The 21,220-nt window shown below is 43.3% G+C and overlaps 1 protein-coding gene across 2 annotated transcripts in view; it reads left to right on the top strand.

The window, feature by feature from the left end:
* Window positions 1-21,220, top strand: part of PIKFYVE (phosphoinositide kinase, FYVE-type zinc finger containing) — a 603,254-nt gene that overhangs the window by 506,195 nt on the left and 75,839 nt on the right. For both annotated transcript variants that reach the window (XM_073558214.1, XM_073558213.1), the window contains 2 exons: window positions 13,962-14,138; window positions 17,927-18,030. In XM_073558214.1, coding sequence (XP_073414315.1) covers window positions 13,962-14,138; window positions 17,927-18,030 — 281 coding nt within the window. The remainder of the gene's footprint in view (window positions 1-13,961; window positions 14,139-17,926; window positions 18,031-21,220) is intronic.

Below are 21,220 nucleotides of genomic sequence, written 5' to 3'. Positions count from 1 at the left end.
AGTAAAGCCAGCTCATGCGCATTACAGTACTTTACTCTGCCCTCCGCAGGGTGGAGCAAAGTGCACCTGCGCAGGAGCGCAATTGGGGGGCACTGTGTGAATGACATAGTACGTGTCATGCATAAGAAGCGGAGAAGGAGGATGGCGATTGTGACGAGGGAGGAGACACAGAAGCAAGACCTGCAACGCCAATCGGACCAGACAGCGCCATATGGGAGCAGCGCCGGCGTAAGCACCCAGGCAAGTGCTGGAGTCCTGAGCAGCCATCAGTGACACCAGTGCCGGTGCCCATGAGTGGGCCCCCACCGTGGCTTGCTCAGGGCACAGGCACTTGCAATACCTCTCCCTGTTCCACCGCTGCTGCATCTTCTGACTGTGACGTTTCAAGTCAGAGGGCGCAAAGACGTCACGTCTGTGTGCCCTCTGCCTGAGCAGTCACCGTGCAGAGAGCCGGAAGACGCCGACGCTGAGCAGACAAGAGGCCAGCCAGGAGAAGTGGGTATTCCATTTTTTTAATGTTTGGAGCAATATATGAGGTCTATCATACACTGGATCATCATATCTGTGGTCCATTATATATGGATTATTATATGGGACCCATCATACACTGGAGCATCATATCTAGGGTCAGTTATATATGGATTATTATATGGGACCCATCATACACTGGAGCATCTTATATGGAGCCCATTATATATGGAGCATTATATGGGACCCATTACATATGGAGAATTATATGGGGCCTATTATATATGGAGCATCTTATTATTATTATTATTATTATTATTATCCAATTATTATTATTATCCAATTATATATAGAGCATTATATGGAGCTCATTATTCTGTATGGAGCAATATATTGGGTCCATCATATACTGTATGGAGCGCTATGTGATACCCATAATACTGTATGAAGTAATATATGGGGCTTATTATTCTGTATGGAGCACTATGTGGTGCTCATAATACTGTATGGAACAATATACGGGGCTCATTATTCTGTATGGAGCACTATGTGGTGCCCATAATACTGTATGGAGGACTATGTGGTGTCCATAATACTGTACAGAGCTATATATGAGGCTCACTATTCTGTATTGAGCGCTGTGTTGTGCCCATAAAACTGTATGGAACAATATATGGGGCTCATTATTCTGTATTAGACACTATGTGGTGCCCATAATACTATATGGAGAACTATGTGATGCTCATAATGCTGCATGGAGGTATATATAGGGCTCATTATTCTGTACGGAGCACAGTGTGGTGTCCTAATACTGTATGGAGGATAATGTGATGCCCATAATGCTATATGGAGCTATAGATTGGGCTCAGTCTGTATGAAGCAATGTGTGATGCCCCTAATACTGTATGGAGAAATATGTGGCTCATTATTCTGTAAGGAGCACTATGTGATGCCCATAATACTGTATGGAGCAGTATATGAGGCTCATTATTCTCTATGGAGTGCTATGTGGTGTCCATAATACTGTGTGGAGCAATATATTGGGTTCATTTTTCTGTATGGAGCACGTTGTGGTGCCCATAATACTGTATGGAGTAATATATGGGACTCATTAATCTATATATGTGTGGTGTCTATAATACTGTATGAAGGACTATACTCTACGGTTTCTGAGCTATTGTAGAATTTACAATAGATACCATATCTGTCATTGAATTATACCTTTATTTCTCTGCCATATCTGTGCATCATGAATTGTGGAATTTGCTAATGTGGCCCACTGAGACTTTTGCCTGGGGCCCACGAAAACCTGGAGCCATCCCAGTATGGGAGGATTGTTAGAGCTATTTTTAGTTCTATGCAGAGGAGATTTGTAACTTACATAAAGGTGGCCGAAGTTTATATTCGGCAAACTTGGTGACCGGTTCGCTTTAAACCTCCCATACACCTTAGATGGCTGTTGACTGAACCAATATCATTTGAAGGGCAGGGTTAAAAGATGCAGATCAGTCACGATCATACCTCTATGTGATGCCGATCACTAGAGCCGTTTTACTAATGAATATGTAGTTTTAATACATGTTCAAGAAGCTGATCAGTATGTCCTGCTGCTTAAGGGTATGTGCACACGGAGTTTTTTGGATCTGCGGATTTGCCTGCAGTTTTGCCCTGCGGTTTTACACCTCATAATGGATGAGGTGTGAAACCGCAGCGTTTCTGCACAAAAGAATTGACATGCTGCGGAATGTAAACCGCAGCAAAACCGCGCGGAAAAATCTGCAGCATGTGCACAGCGTTTTCCAGTTTACCATTGAAAACAATGGTACTGTACAACGCACCTAAATCTGCTGCGGACCCACAGCTGCAGAAACGCTGCGGATCTGCAGCGGAATCCACACCGTGTGCACATACCCTTAATCCCAGTTATTTGCTGTAATCTTTCTTATACCCAAGTGTTTAATTCCTCTGTAGTACTTCAGGGAAAATCAAGTATTACCCAGTTTTTATTAGTATCAAGGGCTGCTGCAAACCACCATCTAAAGTGTTTGATGGGACTTGAAACAACAGCGCTTGATATTAATACAATATAATTTTACCTGCTGTGCTACGGAGGAATTGAACATTTGGTTACAGGAAAGATTCCGGCAAATAACTGGAGTCTAAGGAGTAGGACATACTGATTAGCTTCTCATCAATGGCCTCTAAACCTGCCCTGCACTTGGTCTTAGATCTACACTAATGACTCAAGAATGTGTGCAAGGATGGTTTAAGTCCCCCTCTCTGCCAGTCTTTGTACCATTGTGTCAATGAAAATGCTAGTTTTCTTCATTGACTAGAGATTTGGGAGTATTGAGATGATTTGAGCAGCATAGTCAACACCTTATTGACCATGCCTTAATGACCAGCTATTTTTTTTTTTCTTGTTTGCTTTTTATTCTCCATTTTTCAGCAGTCAGGTCTGATGGATATGGTTTGGCTGTGATGCCGCTCCCGCAAGTCCGGACACCCCCTTGCACTGTTTAAAATAGGATCGGATATGAAGGGGAGTGACTTCACACGCCGGAGTCATTTGAGGCAAGGCGCACACCTCTATTTAAACAAGTATAGAGGCCATATCACACTATCCATTTATATGGGGGCAGTGACACTACGGGTCACACCATAAGGGGAAAAGGAGGTCCCTGCCACTGCAGGACAACTTGACTTCTTCTATCCCAGTTGTAACTCCTCTGATGAATACCCTTCATTGGGGAAGAAACGCATAGGGAGATTAAATTTATATTCATACATCAGTGGTGGGTAACCCATAGCAGTGTACATTTGGGTACTGTCCTTGTAAGGACGGGAGCAATCCAGGAGCATGACAGAGAATGAAAGGAACCCCTTTTCCCCTTCTCCTACTCCTGGTCGATGCAATGCTGCTATGCTGAACTTCCAATACAGTGCTGAGACCGAACCATATTTTACTGAGGACTGATATGCACAAGCACTTTATTTATGTGGTATTATAGTTTTGTGTCACTTTTTTTTGTCTTGTGTGTTTATTTTAAGACTTTCTAGTAAAGGTTACGTTTTATATAATTACGGAAAACTCTCCTAGCTATAATCCCGCATGGATAAGTGAACTAAAATTCCTCCAACTTATTGCCAGTTATCGCAAACGCAGTTGTTGCTGCTAAGGGTGGCCCAACCAGTTATTAGATTTAGTGGACAATCTCTTTTCACACATGGCCCTGTAGGTTTGGATTTCTTTTTCCCTTAATAATAAAAACCTGCATTTTGTGTTTACTTGTGTTATATTTGTCAAATATTTTAATTTGTTTGGTGATCTGAAACATTTAAGTGCTACAAACATGCAAAAGGATAGGAAATCTGGAACACTTTTTATGTTATAATGAAATTGGATTTTAGTTTTTTTCTTATTTTTTTCCTTTCAGAGAGATATACAATGCTCAAAAAATAAAGGGAACACTTAAACAACAGAATATAACTCCAAGTAAATCAAACTTCTGTGAAATCAAACTGTCCACTTAGGAAGCAACACTGATTGACAATCAATTTCACATGCTGTTGTACAAATGGAATAGACAACAGATGGAAATTATTGGCAATTATCAAGGCAATTGTTATTATCCGTTTGCCCAATTTCATCTTTGCCCCTTACAGCACGCCCTCTTGTCAGCCTGGGACAAGAACCCATTCACATTCGATCATCAGTGCCGGCTATCCTCGCAGGTCAGACAGTCACTGGAGTGGTGGACGAGCAGGTCCTCTCTTCTGCAGGGGAAACCCTTTCCCCAGATCACTGGCTAGTGGTCACAACTGACGCCAGCCTCCTCGGCTGGGGAGCAGTTTTTCGCCACCACACCACCCAGGGACGATGGTCGCCGCAGGAGGCATGCCTCCCGATCAACTTGTTGGAAATACGAGCAGTCTGGCTGGCACTGCAACACTTTCAGCACCTTCTAGCAGGACGTCCTGTCCTAATTCAGTCGGATAGCGCCACGTAAATCATCAAGGGGGCACGCACAGCAGAGCAACCATGTGCGAGGTAGGACACGTGCTTCGCTGGGCCGAGAGGAAAATTGGGCGGCTGACTTCCACAGCCGGCACGGTGTCGCATCGGGGGAATGTTCTCTGCACCCCAAGGTCTTCCAGCAGATTTGCCAACGGTGGGGAACACTGGATGTGGATCTGATGGCCTCCAGGGTGAATGCCAAGGTGCCCATGTTCGTCGCTCGGGACCCGCGAGCGATCGCAGTGGATGCGTTGGTTCTGCCATGGAACCAGTTTCGCCTTCCATATTAGTTTTCCCCGCTGCCGCTGCTCCTGAGGGTCATCAAGAAGATCAAAACAGAAGGGGTTCCAGCGATTGCTGGCTCTAGACTGGCCCCGCCGACCGTGGTACGCAGATCTAGTACAGCTGCTCGCCGACGTCCCTTGGCGACTGCCAGAGCGCCCAGATCTACTGTCCCAGGGCCCGATCTTCCACCCAAACTCAGGGGCCCTGTATTTGACGGCATGGCCGTTGAATCTTGGATTCTGACCCAGGCTGGTTTCAGCCGCAATGTGGTAGCTACAATGATTAGCGCCCGGAAGGCTACCTTGGCGAGAATTTACCACCATACCTGGAAGGTTGTCTTCACTTGGTGTCGAGACCGTGGTTTTTCTCCACTGACATTTTCGATTCCCAACATCCTTGCCTTTCTTCAGTCAGGCCTAGACTCAGGTTTGGCCCCGAGCTCCCTTAGGAGACAGATATCGGCGTTGTCTATCCTGTTCCAGAGAAGAATTGCTACCAATATGCAGGTGAGGACTTTCATCCAGGGAGTCTCCCACTTGGTACCTCCCTATAGGGCGCCCCTGGACACCTGGGACCTTAATCTGGTCCTGAGTGTTCTGCAGGAAGCTCCTTTCGAACCACTTCAGGAGGTTCCTTTGTCGTGCCTTTCCCGGAAGGTAGTATTTTTGGTAGCCATAACATCCATTAGGCTTGTCTCTGAGTTTGCGGCCTTGTCCTGCCGAGCACTGTGTCTCACCTTCCACAAAGATAAGGTGGTGCTCAGACCAGCTCCCCCCTTTCTGTCAAAGGTCATGTCCTCCTTCCACGTTAATGAAGATATTGTCTTGCCCTCGTTTTGTCCAGCGCTGGTACATCGCGTGGAAAAGGCTCTTCATACGTTAGACTTGGTGAGAGCGCTGAGAAGGTACGTGGCACGGACGGCACCCTTTCGTTTGACGTGACACGCTGTTCGTGCTCCCCGAAGGGCGCAGGAAGGGACTCGCAGCCTCAAAATCGACCATAGCCAGATGGATCCGTCTAACTATTCAGGAGGCCTACCGCATCAGGGGTGCGCCGGTTCCAGCAGGGATCAGAGCACCCTCTACTCGGGCAGTGGGCGCCTCTTGGGCGCTTCGGCATCAGGCTTCAACGGAACAAGTGTGCAAGGCAGCGACCTGGTCCAGTTTGCACACGTTTACTAAACATTACAATGTCCATACTCAGGCTTCGTCAGATGCGAGCCTGGGTAGAAGGATTCTCCAAGCAGCGGTGGTGCACCTTTAGACAGGAGGTGCATGTAGCTTGGATTGGTGAGTCAACTTCCCACCCAGGGACTGCTTTCGGACGTCCCACAGTACTTGTGTCCCCCAATGAGACAAAGGAAAAACATGGATTTTTGTGAGTACTCACCGTAAAATCCTTTTCTCCGAGACGCTCATTGAGGGGACACAGCACCCACCCTGTTAGCCAAGTTGGCTCTGTTTTTATTTAATGTGCATTTTTTGTTGATGTCAGGGTGGATCTTTACCAGACATATTGTTATCTGCATTAAGGCTAATTTTCGTTATTTCTCCGACTGCTTTTGCACTAAACTGGTTTCCGCCTGTAATCAGGGCGAGGGTGTATGCGGCGGAGGAGGAGCTAACCTTGTGTTGTTTACTTAGTGTCAGCCTCCAGATGGTGGTAGCATACATCCACAGTACCTGTGTCCCCTAATGAACGTCTCGGAAAAAAGGATTTTACAGTGAGTACTCACAAAAATCCATGTTTCCTGGCAGTTGTGGTCAAAATTTTTGTTGGTCTACCTGGCTTATGGTTTTGTTTTTACAGAGCCTCTGATTTTCCATTTGTTAATCAGAGTTTGAATGTTGCTGACTGCCACTATCAATTCTTTGGATATCTTTTTCTATCCCTTTCCTTTTTTATACAGTTCAACTGCCTTTTCCTTTAGATCCTGTGGTGTAGTGACCACTATGTCTGCTCGGGGGCACTGTGTGGATGTCCCAAGAGAGAGGATGAGTGGCAGAATACTGAATGACTGTTATGTATCTCAATGTGGGTGGCCTTGGGATGGAGACTTGTGTGTCTGTTGATCAGCAGTGATACTGCTGAGGTGCTGTTTCAATGTGTTTGGGAAGTCTCCAGGTAACTGGTGAGATAGGCAGAACCAGTGACCTACAAACCCACCCAGGGGGTGGGTTTAAGAACGCTATTGTAAAGTGTGTATGAGTGGTTGAAGGACCTGTGATGAGGTCTTAGCCATGTGACCCGGTGGGCGTGGCTACAGACCATATAAGGTGGCCAGGGTAGGTCACATGAAGTGAATGCTTGGACCCGGTTGGTCCGTTGTGGAAGGTCCCGCTGGAAGATGGGGCTTCCTGCCTAACAGCACGTGAATGCAGTGAGTAATGGCTGCAAGTGTCTGACAGTTCCCATGGAGAGGGAATGAACGCCTGCAGTGAGCTGAAGCAGCCATGAGGTAACCCTGACGGGGTGCGATATCTGTGAGGCTTAAATTGCATAACCTGTGTGACCACACACTTAACAGAGGGAAGCTCTGTCATGAACGCTTTGCTGACTATATGAACTTTATGTTGCTACTGTGGGTTTATGATGCCTGAATAAACCCCATGGACTGTTATTATTTTATGGAAAATCCATGCCGGACGTGATTATTTGGCTGCCAAGCAAGTATCCCCTACCCAAATGACAGCGCTACCTTACAATCCGTTGACAATTCTTTTGCTTTCCCCATGACTCACAATCCAGAAACATCAGTGGCTGGATGAAAGAAGCAAGAGTCTGTCTGGATCCCAGAAACTCACACAGCTTTTAGGCACACACACTGATTACAAGCAGGCAAGTCACAGGTGAGGTATGTTACCTTTAACCCCTTTCTGAAATGTGGCGTACTATCCCGTCCATGTGCCCTGGGACTTAATTCCCAGGGACGGGATAGTACGTCACAGCGATCAGCGGTGCCCACATGGTGAGCGCCGCTGATCGCGGCCAGGTGTCAGCTGATTATCACAGCTGACACCCGGCACAATGTGTCAGGGGCGGTGACGGACCGCCCCCGACACGTTGACCCCTTGCACACCGCGATCAAACACGATTGTGGTGTACTGGGGGTTAAAGGGAAGCCTCGGCAGGGAGGGGGCTCCCTCCGTGCTTCCCTGAGCCCTCCACAGCAGCGCAATGTGCAGCGCTGCTGCGGGGGGCTCCATCCCTGCAGGTCCCCGAATCCAAGATGGCGACGGGGACCTTCGGGGGCCTGCAGGGAGCTGGCTTCCTCAGTGCCTGCAAAAAGCGCAGGCACGAGGAAGCCAAGTGCAGTGCCTGTGACAGATCGCTGATCTGTCACAGTGATCCGTGATCTGTAATAAAGTTAAAAAAAAAAGTGTAAAAATAATTTTTTTAAAAATCGCTAAATTAAACAAAAAAATTCCTTAATTCATTTTTTGGAAATAATAAAAAAAAAACAAAAAAAACAAAACAATAAAAGTACACATTTGGTATCGCCGCGTCCGTAACGAACTGCCCTATAAAACTGTCCCATTAGTTAACCCCTCTAGCGAACCCCTTAAAAAATAAAAATAAAAAACGAAGCAAAAAATAATTATTTATCATACCGCCAAACAAAAAGTGCAATAACGCGCGATCAAAAAGACACATATAAATATCCATGGTACTGCTGAAAACGTCATCTTGTCCCGCAAAAAACGAGCCCCCATACAGCATCATCAGCAAAAAAATAAAGTTATAGCTCACAGAATAAAGCGATGCAAAATTAATTATTCTTTATGTAAAATTGTTTTTATTGCATAAAAGCACCAAAACATAAAAAAAACCTAAATGAGGTATCACTGTAACCGTACCGTCCCGAAGAATAGAACCATCTTATCAATTTCAAAGCACGCTGAACTGTGTAAATGCACCCCCCAAAAGAAATTCATGAAACGCTGGTTTTTGTTCATTCTGTGTCCCAAAAATCGGAATAAAAAGCGATCAAAAGATGTCACGTGCCCGAACATGATACCAATAAAAGCGTCAACTCGTCCCACAAAAAATAAGACCTCACATGACTCGGTGGGTCAAAATACGGAAAAATTGTAGCTCTCAATATGTGGTGATGCAAAAACTATTTTTACAATAAAAAGCGTCTTTTAGCGTGTGACAGCTGCCAAACATAAAAACCACCATAAATAGTAAATCGAACCCCCCGTTATCACCCCCTTAGTTAGGGAAAAATAATAAAATGAAAAGAAAATGTATTTCCATTTTCCCATTATGGTTAGGGCTAGAGTTAGGGCTGAGATTAGGGTTAGGGGTGTGTTGGAGTTAGGGTTGGAGTTATAATTGGGGGGGTTTCCACTGTTTGGGCACATCAGGTGCTCTCCAAATGCAACATGGCGTCTGATCTCAATTCCAGCCAATTTTGAGTTGTAAAAGTCAAATGGTGCTCCTTCCCTTCCAAGCTCTGCCATGCACCCAAACAGTGTTTTACCCCCACATATATGGTATCAGCCTACTCAGAACAAATTGCAAAACAACTTTTGGGGTGCAATTTCTTCTGTTACCCATAGGAAAATAAAAAATTGGGGGCAAAAATATCATTTTTGTGGAAAAAAATGATTTTTTTATTTTCACGCCCGGGCGTTATAAACTTCTGTGAAGCACTTGGGGGTTCAAAGTGCTCACCACACATCTAGATAAGTTCCTTGGGGGGTCTAGTTTCCAAAATGGGGTCACTTGTGGGGAGGTTCAATAGTTTAGGTACATCAGGGGCTCTCCAAACGCACATGACACCCGCAGACCATTCCATCAAAGTCTGCATTCCAAAACGTCACTACTTCCCTTCCGAGCCCCGACGTGTGCCCATACAGTAGTTTTCTCCCACATATGAGGTATCAGCGTATTCAGGACAAATTGGACAACTTTTGTGGTCCAATTTCTCCTGATACCCTTGGGAAAATAAAAAAATTGGGGACTAAATGATCATGTTTGTGGAAAAAATACGATTTTTTTATTTTCATTCCCGGGCGTTATAAACTTCTGTGAAACCCTTGGGGGTTCAAAGTGCTCACCACACATCTAGATAAGTTCCTTGGGGGGTCTAGTTTCCAAAATGGTGTCTTTTGTGGGGGATTTCCACTGTTTTGGTACATCAGGGGTTATCCAATCGCGACATGGTGTCCGATCTCAATTCCAGCCAAAAACGTCAAATGACGCTGTTTCCCTTCTAAGCTCTGCCATGCGCCCAAATAGTCATTTACACCCACATATGGGGTATCAGCGTACTCAGGACAAATTGCACAATAAATTTTAGGGTCCTGTTACCCTTGGGAAAATAAAAATTGGGGATGAAAGGATAATTTTTGTGGAAAAAATATGATTTTTTTAATTGTACTGCTGTACGTTATAAACTTCTGTGAAGCCCTTGTGGGTTCAAAGTTCTCACCACATATCTAGATAAGTTCCTTGGGGGGTCTCGTTTCCAAAATGGGGTCACTTGTGGGGGGTTTCCACTGTTTAGGTACATCAGGGGCTCTCCAAACGTGACATGGCGTCCGATCTGAATTCCAGCCAATTTTGCATTGAAAAAGTCAAACGGCGCTCCTTCCCTTCTGAGCACTGCCATGAGCCGAAACAGTGGTTCCCCCCCACATATCAGATATCAGCGTACTCAAGACAAACGGCACAATAACTTTTGCAGTCCAATTTCTCCTGTTACCCTTGGTAAAATAAAAAAAATTGAACCTGAAGTATTTCTTTTGTGAAAAAAAATGTTTGTTTTTTTTTTTAAATATTCAAAAAATTCCTGTGACACACCTAAAGAGTTAATAAACTTCTTGAATGTGGTTTTGAGCACCTTAAGGGGTGCAGTTTTTAGAATGGTGTCACTTTTGGGTATTTTCTATCATATAGACCCCTCAAAGTTTCTTCAAATGTGATGTGGTCCATAAAAATAAAATGGTGTTGCAAAAATGAGAAATCGCTAGTCAACTGTTATAACTCTTATAACTTCTTAACAAAAAAAAATTTTGGTTCCAAAATTGTGCTGATGTAAAGTAAACATGTGGGAAATATTACTTAAGTTTTTTTTTTGTGTGCCGTATCTCTGTGATTTAAGGGCATAAAAATTCAAAGTTGGAATATTGCGAAATTTTAAAAAATTTTGCCAAATTTCCGTTTTTTTCATAAATAAACGCAAGTTATTTGAATGAAATTTTACCACAACCGTGCGTGAAGTACAATATGTCACGAGAAAACAGTGTCAGAATCACCATGATCCGTGGAAGCGTTTCAGAGTTATTACCTCATAAAGGGACAGTGGTCAGAATTGTAAAAATTGGCCCGGTCATGAACGTGCAAACCAACCTTGGGGGTTAAGGGGTTAATAGCCATTCAAACCCATTTATGTCAACTTGTGTGCATGTTATCAGGGCAAAATCACCAGTGTTTGTGAGCTTTTGATCAGGGTCAGGTGGATGTTTTGGGTTGTCATTATGATTTCAAAAGAGAAAACACTGTACTTTGACAATAAATGGCTTCACTCAACCACTAACCGTGAGTGGACAAAAAATTTTGGTGTTATCATTCATATTCTCTTACAAAAAGGCCAAGAAAACAAAAATTCTGCCGGGGGTATGTAAACCTTTGAGCACAATTGTATACATGTTTATAATTTGGCCACAAGACGATATGAAAGATCCCTGTGGAGCATATGTTTTTCTTTATTGTGCATTTTTCCTCCTTACTTAGAGCATCCTTAGGAGCCCCAGTACAAGGGAAAACAACTCCCTACTGTTTCATAGCTCACTGTCACAGCTGATCATGGCTATGCCCTGTAGCTACCCTGCAATCAGCGATCTCCCGGTCCTGTTGAAGCTTTGGCACAGCCAATACTTCTGTTCACCGCATATCACATATAAGCACTATGTAGCCAGAAAAAGAAGATGGAATAAACAGCTTCTGTGTTCTCCAAACTTCCCAAGCTTTGCCTTACAGTTGGAGATGAGACCTGCTCCTCCTAGATTGTAAGAGCTTTAAGCCTGCACCTGAAATATACATTAATGTTGGGTTAAAACCCAGAACCAAGCACAGGTAAAGTTATGGTGCTAGGTCATTATCATATTCAAACACTTTTCTTCTGTAAATTGCTGTATATTTACTCTCTTTCTTATGATCCTATGCTTGATATATTTGAATGAAGAAAATAACAATCCAAATCCATGTTTGGTTTGACCACCCTTTATTCTCAAAACCGTATCAAGGCTTCAATTCTTTTAGGTACACTTGCACACACTTTTTTAAAGAATTTGGCAGGGAGATTATTTCAAACATCTTTGAGAACTCGCTTATCTTCAGTGGATGTAGGCATGCACAAATCCTTCTGTCTCTTCAAAGTTTTCCAAGACAGACTTGATGTTGATATCAGGGCTCTGTGGAGGATAGATCACCATTTCCAGGACTCCTTGTTCTTTATGATGTAAATAGTTCCTAATGACATTCACTGTAAATCTGAGGGCGTTAACCTGCTGCAGGATAAATTTGGAGCCAGATTCCTTTCTGATGGTATTGCATGATGGATTAGTACTTGCCTGTATTTCCCAGCATTGAGGGCACCATTAAGCCTGACCAAATACCTAACTTCATTTGCTGACCTGCATCGCCAATATGCAGAATTCCTCCACCATGCTTCACTGTTGCCTGTAGAAACTCATTATTGTACCGCTCTCCAGTTCTTTGGCAAACTAACTTCCTTCTGGTACACTAAAATATTTTACATTTTGACTCCACAGTACAGTGTACATTCTGGCATTTTTCAGCATTTGTTTTCATGCATAGTTACACTTGTTTCCATGTAGAATATATGGTTATTTGACTGCAATTCTTCCATGAAGACCACTTCTGGCCAGGATTTTTAGAACAGTAGATTGGTGTAGCTGTGCCCAGCTGGTTGCTGCCAGTTCTGAGCTGATCACTCTTCAAGACATCTTCTAGTTTTGAAGGAAAGTAAACATATCTTTTGTCTGCTGCTCTAAATTTTCTTGTTTAACCACCGAGTCTACGGTCCTCAATACTGCCCATTCTTGGTGTCCTCAATGCTGAGAAATACTGGCAGATGCTTATCAATCATACAGTAACATCAGGGAGACACCTGATTTCCTCCAAATTTGTTCTGCAGCAGGACAATGACTCCAAATATGCAGACAAGGCTCTTAAAGGTGTTGTCCGCTATTCAGACAGCCTCTTCTCAATCCTTGTGTTTCCCTGTCCATTAAAATGATACCTATATTTACTTACAGTGCCAGATGTGCTAATATTTTACTGGGGAAACATACGGATTGAGAAAGTGTTGTCCGAGTAGTAGATAATTTAAGAATAATCTTCAGAGTAAGAACAACATGGAGTCCTGGATTTGCCCCACCGAGCCCTGACATCCACATCACAGAATCTATCTGGTATTACATGAAGATCCATAAGGATTTGCACAATCCTACATCCACAGAAGATCTGTAGTTAGTTCTCCAAGATGTTTGAAACAAACTCTTTCCTTTGTTCCTTTAAAAGCTGTGTACAAGTGTACCTAAAAAATAGCTGTTTTAAAGGCAAAGTGGGGGTCACATCAAAGAGAAATCTAAGCTAAAAATCAATATTTGTTCATTCATGCTGCATTTTGTAAATTGAAAAAAAAATGAAATAAGACACAATTTTAAGAAATAAATCTTGCTAAAATATGATGCTTAAAATAACATGATGCTTAAAAACCTATGCATCAGCACAGTTCTCTCTCCACCCTCCGGACACTGATCCATCTGATTGGTGAAAGCCGCCCGGACCTTCACATAACTGCTGAGTAGTTGAAGCAGCTTTCATGTCATATGATCATTCAAATGCCAGGAAGAAACTTGAGAATGTGGTAGTGTGTATGCAGAGTGTGTATACAGTGTGTATCCGAGGCGTGAGTGTGTTGTATAGCTATGCGCACATACACAATCCGGAGAGATACCTCCCAGCTTCTTTACACCACCAGGTAAGTCTTGATTATTATGAAATATCTTTCCTATTTTCTGCTTTGTGAACCTGAGGGGCATATTATAAATAAGTTGTGTCCTGTATTTCCAAAAAATATGGTGTGTATATGTATATACATTTCATTAATGTTTTTCTCCGTTGTTTATCACTTTTTCTTCCTCTGATACAGAGTTTTCAGACGCCAATGCAAAGTTTTACTGCCGTATTTACTATGCTGGAGAGTTTCACAGAATGCGCAAAGTAATTTTAGGAAGTAGTGAAGAAGATTTCATCCGCTCCCTGGCTCATTGTGTACCATGGCAGGCTCGAGGAGGAAAGTCTGGTGCCGCATTTTATGCAACAGAAGGTAGAGCCCTTTTTAAATGGATGGTTCTGATGTACTCTACAGGTTGTGAATGTCATGGAGCGCTTTGTTTTGATCATACAACGCTTGGTGACCGTCATATTGATACGTTAAGTTGTCAGCAATTAGTTTACCATACCATGTTCAATAATTAACCCCTTCCTGATGTGTGATATACATGTGCGTCCAACTCCCGGTGTTTGGAGCAGGCTCAGGAGCCTGTAAGGCAGTCGCATCTGTAACCGCAGCAAGCATGGATGTTTAAACCCTTAAATGCCTCATCACTCGGCCGCCCACATCACCGTGTTTATGGGGTTTCTGATGGGTTGCCAAGGCCGCCTGAGGTCTGCTGAAGGCTGATCTTCATAGGAGACCATGATTTTTGCTGTATACTGCAGTGCTTTATTATTGGTGTATTAAGCAATTAAACAGTTTTAGGTAAAGTCACATTTTGACACATGAAAGAAAACAAGTAAAAGATTTTTATTTAAAAATTTAAAACATTAAGAAAAAGAACAAAAATTAAATCCATCCCCTTTTCCCCTTTTAAAACTACATAAAAATATTTTCTTCATTGCCTTATCCATGATGTCAGATCAAACAACATATTCAACTTGTTTAACACCGTAAAGCAAATAAAAAAAAAAGAATCGATATGCCAAAAATGTCATCTTTTGTTCTATCCCCATTCTCTCCCCCTCCAAAAAATGCAATTAAAAGTGATCAAAACATCCTAAGTACCCTCCATAGTATCAATAAAAAGCTTGAGCAATCAGAACAAAACTGTTTTGTGTGTCAGAAAATGTCCAAACATTTTTTTCCTCTCTATCAACGTTTGGTATTGCAGTAATCCTACTGACCGGCAAAATCATGTTGCCAGGTTCCTATCTCTGTGCCATAAAAGCCAAAACCCTACAAACAATGGACATTGGAGTTTTTTTCTCTCCATTTCGACACACTCAGAATTATTTTTTTCTATTTTCCAGTACATTATATGGTAACTGAACAGTATTTTTCAAAACTGCAGCAAAAAAGAAGCTGGCACATGGATATATCAATAGAGAAATAATAAAGTTCCATCTCTTGGAAGAAGGGGAGAAAAACCCCAAATGCAAAAAGGAAAATTGGCTGTGATGGGAACGGGTTAGTAAGGTCTCTATCAGGGGTGTTTGTGGATTCGACTTCTGAAAGCTGCTTGTATAAAATAATCTGCATGGGTCCGGTGTTATTCAGGACGCTTGGCCCAAGGAATTTCCGGAGCCAGATAACTCGCCCAAATCAATGAGATCAAGCAAGCTTATTTATGGGAAGAGTTAACTCATTCTGAGCAAAGCCCTGACAGCTTTAAATAAAATAAATAATAATCTTTATTTTTGTATAGCGCTAACATATTCTGCAGCGCTTTACAGTTTGCACACATTTTTCATCACTGTCCCCGATGGGGCTCACAATCTAAATTCCCTTTCAGTATGTCTTTGAAGTGTGGGAGGAAACCGGAGTGCCCGGAGGAAACCCACGCAAACACGGGGAGAACATACAAACTCCTTGCAGATGTTGTCCTTGGTGGGATTCGAACCCAGGAACCACTGAGCCACCGTGCTGCCCCAAGCTTTGTGCTTGATGTTACATGAATTCATTCACATCCTTAGCAATATTCCTTCCAAGCGGACTGTGATTCCGAGAGCCGTAGCTGTTATAATCTGCAAAATTTTGAGAAGCTAATCGGCATGCAGCGCTGAGACAGAAAGATTACTGACGCTTCATCTTCTAGGTAGCGAGGTTCCTGGGGTCAGATCAGGACAGGATCAGGGCTGTTTGGGAACCAGCATGTTTATTCAGCTCTATCCCTGATTATTGAGAGCTCAGAAGATGCTCGCCCTTGCCTTCATTATAGGGCCATGCTCAAATAACCATTTTCTTGCGATTTAGAAAGGTTTAATTTTCAGGTTCTCTTCTTTGACTCTACCCTCGGGGCTTGTAGTTACCATCATTATCTATTATATGTTTACTGTACGGATGGAGGACAGACATGGTTGCGCTGCTGTCTTGAGAAATACTAGTGCTGTATAAATCGCTTGGTAATAGGATGGATAACACGAGCGTTCTGTTGGGTGGGGTCACGTACGCCGCACTGACAGCTCCCATTAGAGATCCGAGCCAAGCATTTGATATAGTGGGTGCTAGTACATAAGAGTACAATGAATATAAGACACATTTTCATTACTACAATTCACAATTTTGGAAGATGAATACGAAGAACAGACAAAGCAGTATCTACAGCTGATGGATACAGACATCAGGTCCTAATAGTGATACAGGCCTTCCAAGACTCACTTCCCCCAGGAAATACTAACCAGTTCTTGTTCAGAAAACCAGCAGGACTTTTACATAGTCTTTAAAGGGGTTTTGCCACGAACAAAGTTGATTTTAATCAGTAGATCTTGGAATAATAATTTCCATAATTGAATGTGTTTTAAATAAAATGTTCCTGTGCTGAGATAATCTTATAAATGTGCCCCTGCTGTGTACTGTGTAATGGCTGTGTCTGACCGTGCAGGAACATGGTCTGATCATACCACAGCTCCTGGGCAGGAGAGAGGCAAAAGAGAGGATACAGATAGCACAGCACAGGATTACTACTAATTCTTTTTGTGAGCTAAAGAATTTCCCGGCCTGTTTAAAAAAAAAACAATGTTTTACCTCAAAATTGACAGTGTCTTTTGAAATGATTTCATCTTGATAACCTTGTCCGTTTTGCCTGCCAGGAAAACCTTTTTTGTGCAGGTCGCCTTATCTTCCAAACCGTTGGTGTACATTGTAGAGCAAATTGAGTGGTGCAGCACAGCCATAATAGTATCTTATTACTCCGGCCAGAACTTTCTTTCAAGGAAAAAGTAAAACAATATGAGAGCGATTGTTCAGTCTGTAACTTTCTGGAAACCACCACATTAAATGAAGGATTGAGGAACTGGTGATTTGCAGGATTTGCCGGGTCACTTGTACATTTACTGCATTGTTTGTCAGGCATTTACCTGGGGGTTTCAAATATGAAAGAATGAAACAGGAGAAATCAAGATAATAAGAAATGTGCTGGAGTCAGCCAGCAGGATGGGTTAAAGTGGTTATCCAGACTATATTATTTCTTTTACTCTGGCCTAAGAACTAACAGGCAGGTAGCTAACTACCTGCCTGTTATGCCCGGCACAGATCTCTTGGCGGTATCGAGCAATCCCTGACAGTGGGATTCTGCCGCGCCTTCTGACGTCACGATGACAAAGCAGTGCCTTCTTTTGTTTACTCTGTTGACGAGGCGTGACTACTGATATCATGCTGATTGACAGCCGGCTCCCCTCTTCATAATTCCGGGAAGCTTCCTCTCAGTCAGCATGACATCGGCACTCATGCCCAGTCGGCAGAGGAGCTGATTCTTTGGCAGGGCAAATCAGTGATGGCTCTGAGCTCTGTTAGAACTACCTTCCTGTTAGTTTTTTGGCTCATAGTAAAAGAATAATTTAGTCCTTAACAACCTCTTTCACCAGCCTGTAAAGCACTTGCTTCATATTGCACAAGACACTGATCTATAGGTGACAGTTCATCTCAAAAGCATTGATGTATATTAATTTGACAGCAGTTTATTTAGAAACAGTGAATGCAGCCATATTGCATGTCACCTTTATGATTGCAATGTGTATGTTTGTCATAGGACAGTCTGTTGCTACTGGTGTGAGTTTCATTCTTTTTGTGGACATTTGTGTGGTACAAATTAATTGCTTTGCTTTTTTCTCCCACAGATGACAGATTTATTTTGAAACAGATGCCTCGCCTAGAAGTTCAGTCGTTTCTTGACTTTGCTCCACACTACTTCACATACATCACCAACGCTGTACAGATGAAGGTACGACCTTCTGGTTTCTGTGAAATAGTTGTGATTTCAGTGTTCCCAGAAAGTCTGAGAATATGGAGAGTGTCTTGTGCAATAGATCGTATGCAGCGTAGTAGAATAGGCGTCTGGCTCCTCTTCAGCTTATTGTTCCCTGAAGTCCTCAGTCTATAGCACCATGCCGGTAGTAAATGTGAGGTAGTGTGATTATTGTGCTGTCACATTGCAGAATGCACGTCTATTCTCACACATGACTTGTTCTACAAAGCTTACAGAGAGCAATAACACGCTATTTGGAATTGTTTTTCACTTCCAGTTTGTTCTTTGAGAGTCACTGAGGCCAGTTATCAATACCTTAGAGACCAATGATTTTTCTGAAGTAAAATCCAACTCTCCCTATAATTATAAAGATCAGTGCCAGGGGAGGATAAGTCTGTTTATTACTCTATTCTTTTCTAAATTTTTGCGGTAATTGGCCATAGATTGTTATTTTGAGCCAGATTCTTTTACATTATGCAAATTTATTTTTATCAAAGTGTGCATCTCTTATTACTATAAACTGTTAAAATAACCTGTCATGTCAAAAAATTCTACAAACTGCAGATATGGGGTTAATGTGCATGTTAATAGCGTTTTTATGCTCTGCTGCTGCTACACTCAAAGCCTGGCTACTAGGAGAAAATGAGCTTTATTCTTCCTGGCAGCCTCTGGCTTTCAGTCTTAGAGGTGTGGCCAGCGCGGCTTCAGTCACTGGTCAGTACATAGGGAGCGGCAGCTGTAACCACCTCCACTGACAGCTAGCTCACCATGATCCATTGCAGACACGGCTATTTGTCAGTGTCACAGCATGGATACAGCCTCTGACTGAAACCAAAGGATTAAAGTTCATGGTCTCCCAGCCACACAGCTCTAGAGCGCTATTAACCTGTAGATTAATCTTCAGATCTGCAGGCTAAAGGGCCTTTTACACAAAGCGATATCACTAGCGATATCGCTAAAGCGTCACATGTGACACTTACCTCCGACCCGGCTCCCCGCTGGCTATCGTTGATTGCGCGAGATCGTCCTGGTCCATTTCTCGTTGTCAGCTTCCTGCTGGCGCCGACGAGCGACTCCATGGACGCGGGAGGAAGTCGTCACCAGAGCTGCCGTCTGACAGGTAAGTAACGACCACCGTCCGCTGCTGCATCGCTGGTGAGATCTGCCTGTTTGGCAGCTCACTAGCGACTAGAGTTGAGCGAAACAGGTCGGTCAGATTCAGAAGTCGCCGACTTTCGCCAAAGTCGGGTTTCATGAAACGAAACCCGATCACAGTGTGAAGTTGGACATGCGGTCGGCGACCCAAGCGTCAAAGTCGGGTTTCGCCGAATGCTTGCACTTGACTTTTTTCAGCCAATGAGAGAAGCGGAGTGGGAGAAGAGAAATTTCGCCACCTCTGGGGTTAAAATTCATGCCAGGTGTGATTACAGTCCTCCACTCACTGCTGACTTTTCTCCCCTTTGACTTGCTTTGGGTTTCGTGTTTCCCGACTTTTCCCTATAGTCGGCCGATTTCGTTCGACTCGACTTTTGAGAAAGTCTGGTTTCATGAAACCCAACTCGACCCTAAACAAGGCAAAGTCGCTCATCTCTACTAGCGACCATTTAGCGATGCACCAGCGATCCTGACCGGGTCGTATCGTTGTCGGGATCGCTGGTGCATCGCTAAATGTAACGGGACCCGAATAGCATTTTTTACATGCACAGGTTCCCTTTAAATTCAGGAGTTTATATACACACACAGATTGAAGTCATTAAAACTTACATTTATCCACTGTGCAGATTTCATGTTAACAAACTAAAAAAGTAAAAAGGTTTGTATGCCTATATTGAAAATTATAATACAGAGTATGGGCATTAGATTCTGTGACGGGGCGATGATCCAGGGAACTGCACTGCTTGCCGTATGTTTAGTCAGGAAGGAGTTTTTCCCCTAACGTGGGGAAATAAGCACCATGGAGTTTTTGGATCGTGTTTGGTTATTGGCGAACACAATGGATTTGGATCTTTTTCAATCTTAAAACTATGAAACTATAGTTTAAAGGGGATCTATCACCCCATTTTTGGACTATCAGCTGTGGTCACCGCCATCAGGGGCTTATCTTCAGCATTCTTCCATCTTCATACGATGATGTCCAAAACAACTTGCTTAAAGGGAATCTGTCACCTAATTTTCGGCCTGTCAGCTGCGGCAACTGCCATCAGGGGCTTATCTACAGCATTCTGTAATGCTGTAGATAAGCCTCGATGAAACCTGAAAGATAAGAAAGACACATTAGATTATGCTCACCGGGGGGCGGGGGCGGTGGGTGTCACAGTGCGGTCCGGCGCCTCCCATCTTCATGCGATTACATCCTCCTCCTTGCTTTTCCCTCGGCTCCTGCGCACGCGTACTTTGTCTGGCCTATTGAGGGCAGAGCAGAGTACTGCAGTGCGCAGGCACCGGAGCTCTCTGACCTTTCCCGGCGCCTGCGCACTGTAGTAATTTACTCTGCCCTCAACAGGGCAGAGAAAGTACGCCTGTGCAGGAGCCGAGGGAGAAGCAAGAAGGAGGATGTCATCGTATGAAGATGGGAGGCGCCGGACTGGACTGTGACACCCACCGCACCCGCCCCCCGGTGAGTATAATCTAACCTGTCTTTCTTATCTTTCAGGTTTCATCGAGGCTTATCTATAGCATTACAGAATGCAAATAGATAAGCCCCTGATGGCAGTGGCCGCAGCTGATAGGCCGAGAATTAGGTGACAGATTCCCTTTAAGCAAGTTGTTTCGGATATCTACTTTGTACATGACACCTAGAGTTTTCCCATAAAATATTTACAGGGTCTAATTTCAATTATTCAGTGTATATATTAATACAATGGGGCAGAAATGTACATAAACAATAGTGATCATGACTTCAAATAGCCTGAAAAATGCCAGAAAACAAAGCCTTCTGATTAATGGACATAATTATAGGTAATTATAGGTGTACATGTGGCACTTTTACAGTTTTCCTTCAAGGCTTATCTGCTTCTTTCCTTGACATGGGAAAATTAAAGCAAATTTAGCATCATAAAAACAATTGTGGATTATCATAAATGTAGAACATCCTTAGCCATTTCCAAATGCCTGAAGATACCGCTGTCATCTGTTGAAATGATAATCTGCAAGATTAAACACCTTG

The sequence above is a fragment of the Dendrobates tinctorius genome, unplaced genomic scaffold (assembly GCF_039654945.1).
Source record: "Dendrobates tinctorius isolate UK_male_01 unplaced genomic scaffold, ASM3965494v1 ptg000254l, whole genome shotgun sequence".
NCBI classification, from domain to species: domain Eukaryota; kingdom Metazoa; phylum Chordata; class Amphibia; order Anura; family Dendrobatidae; genus Dendrobates; species Dendrobates tinctorius.
The sequence above is the reverse complement of the archived record's forward strand: the minus strand, read 5'-3'. Positions and strand labels throughout refer to the sequence as shown.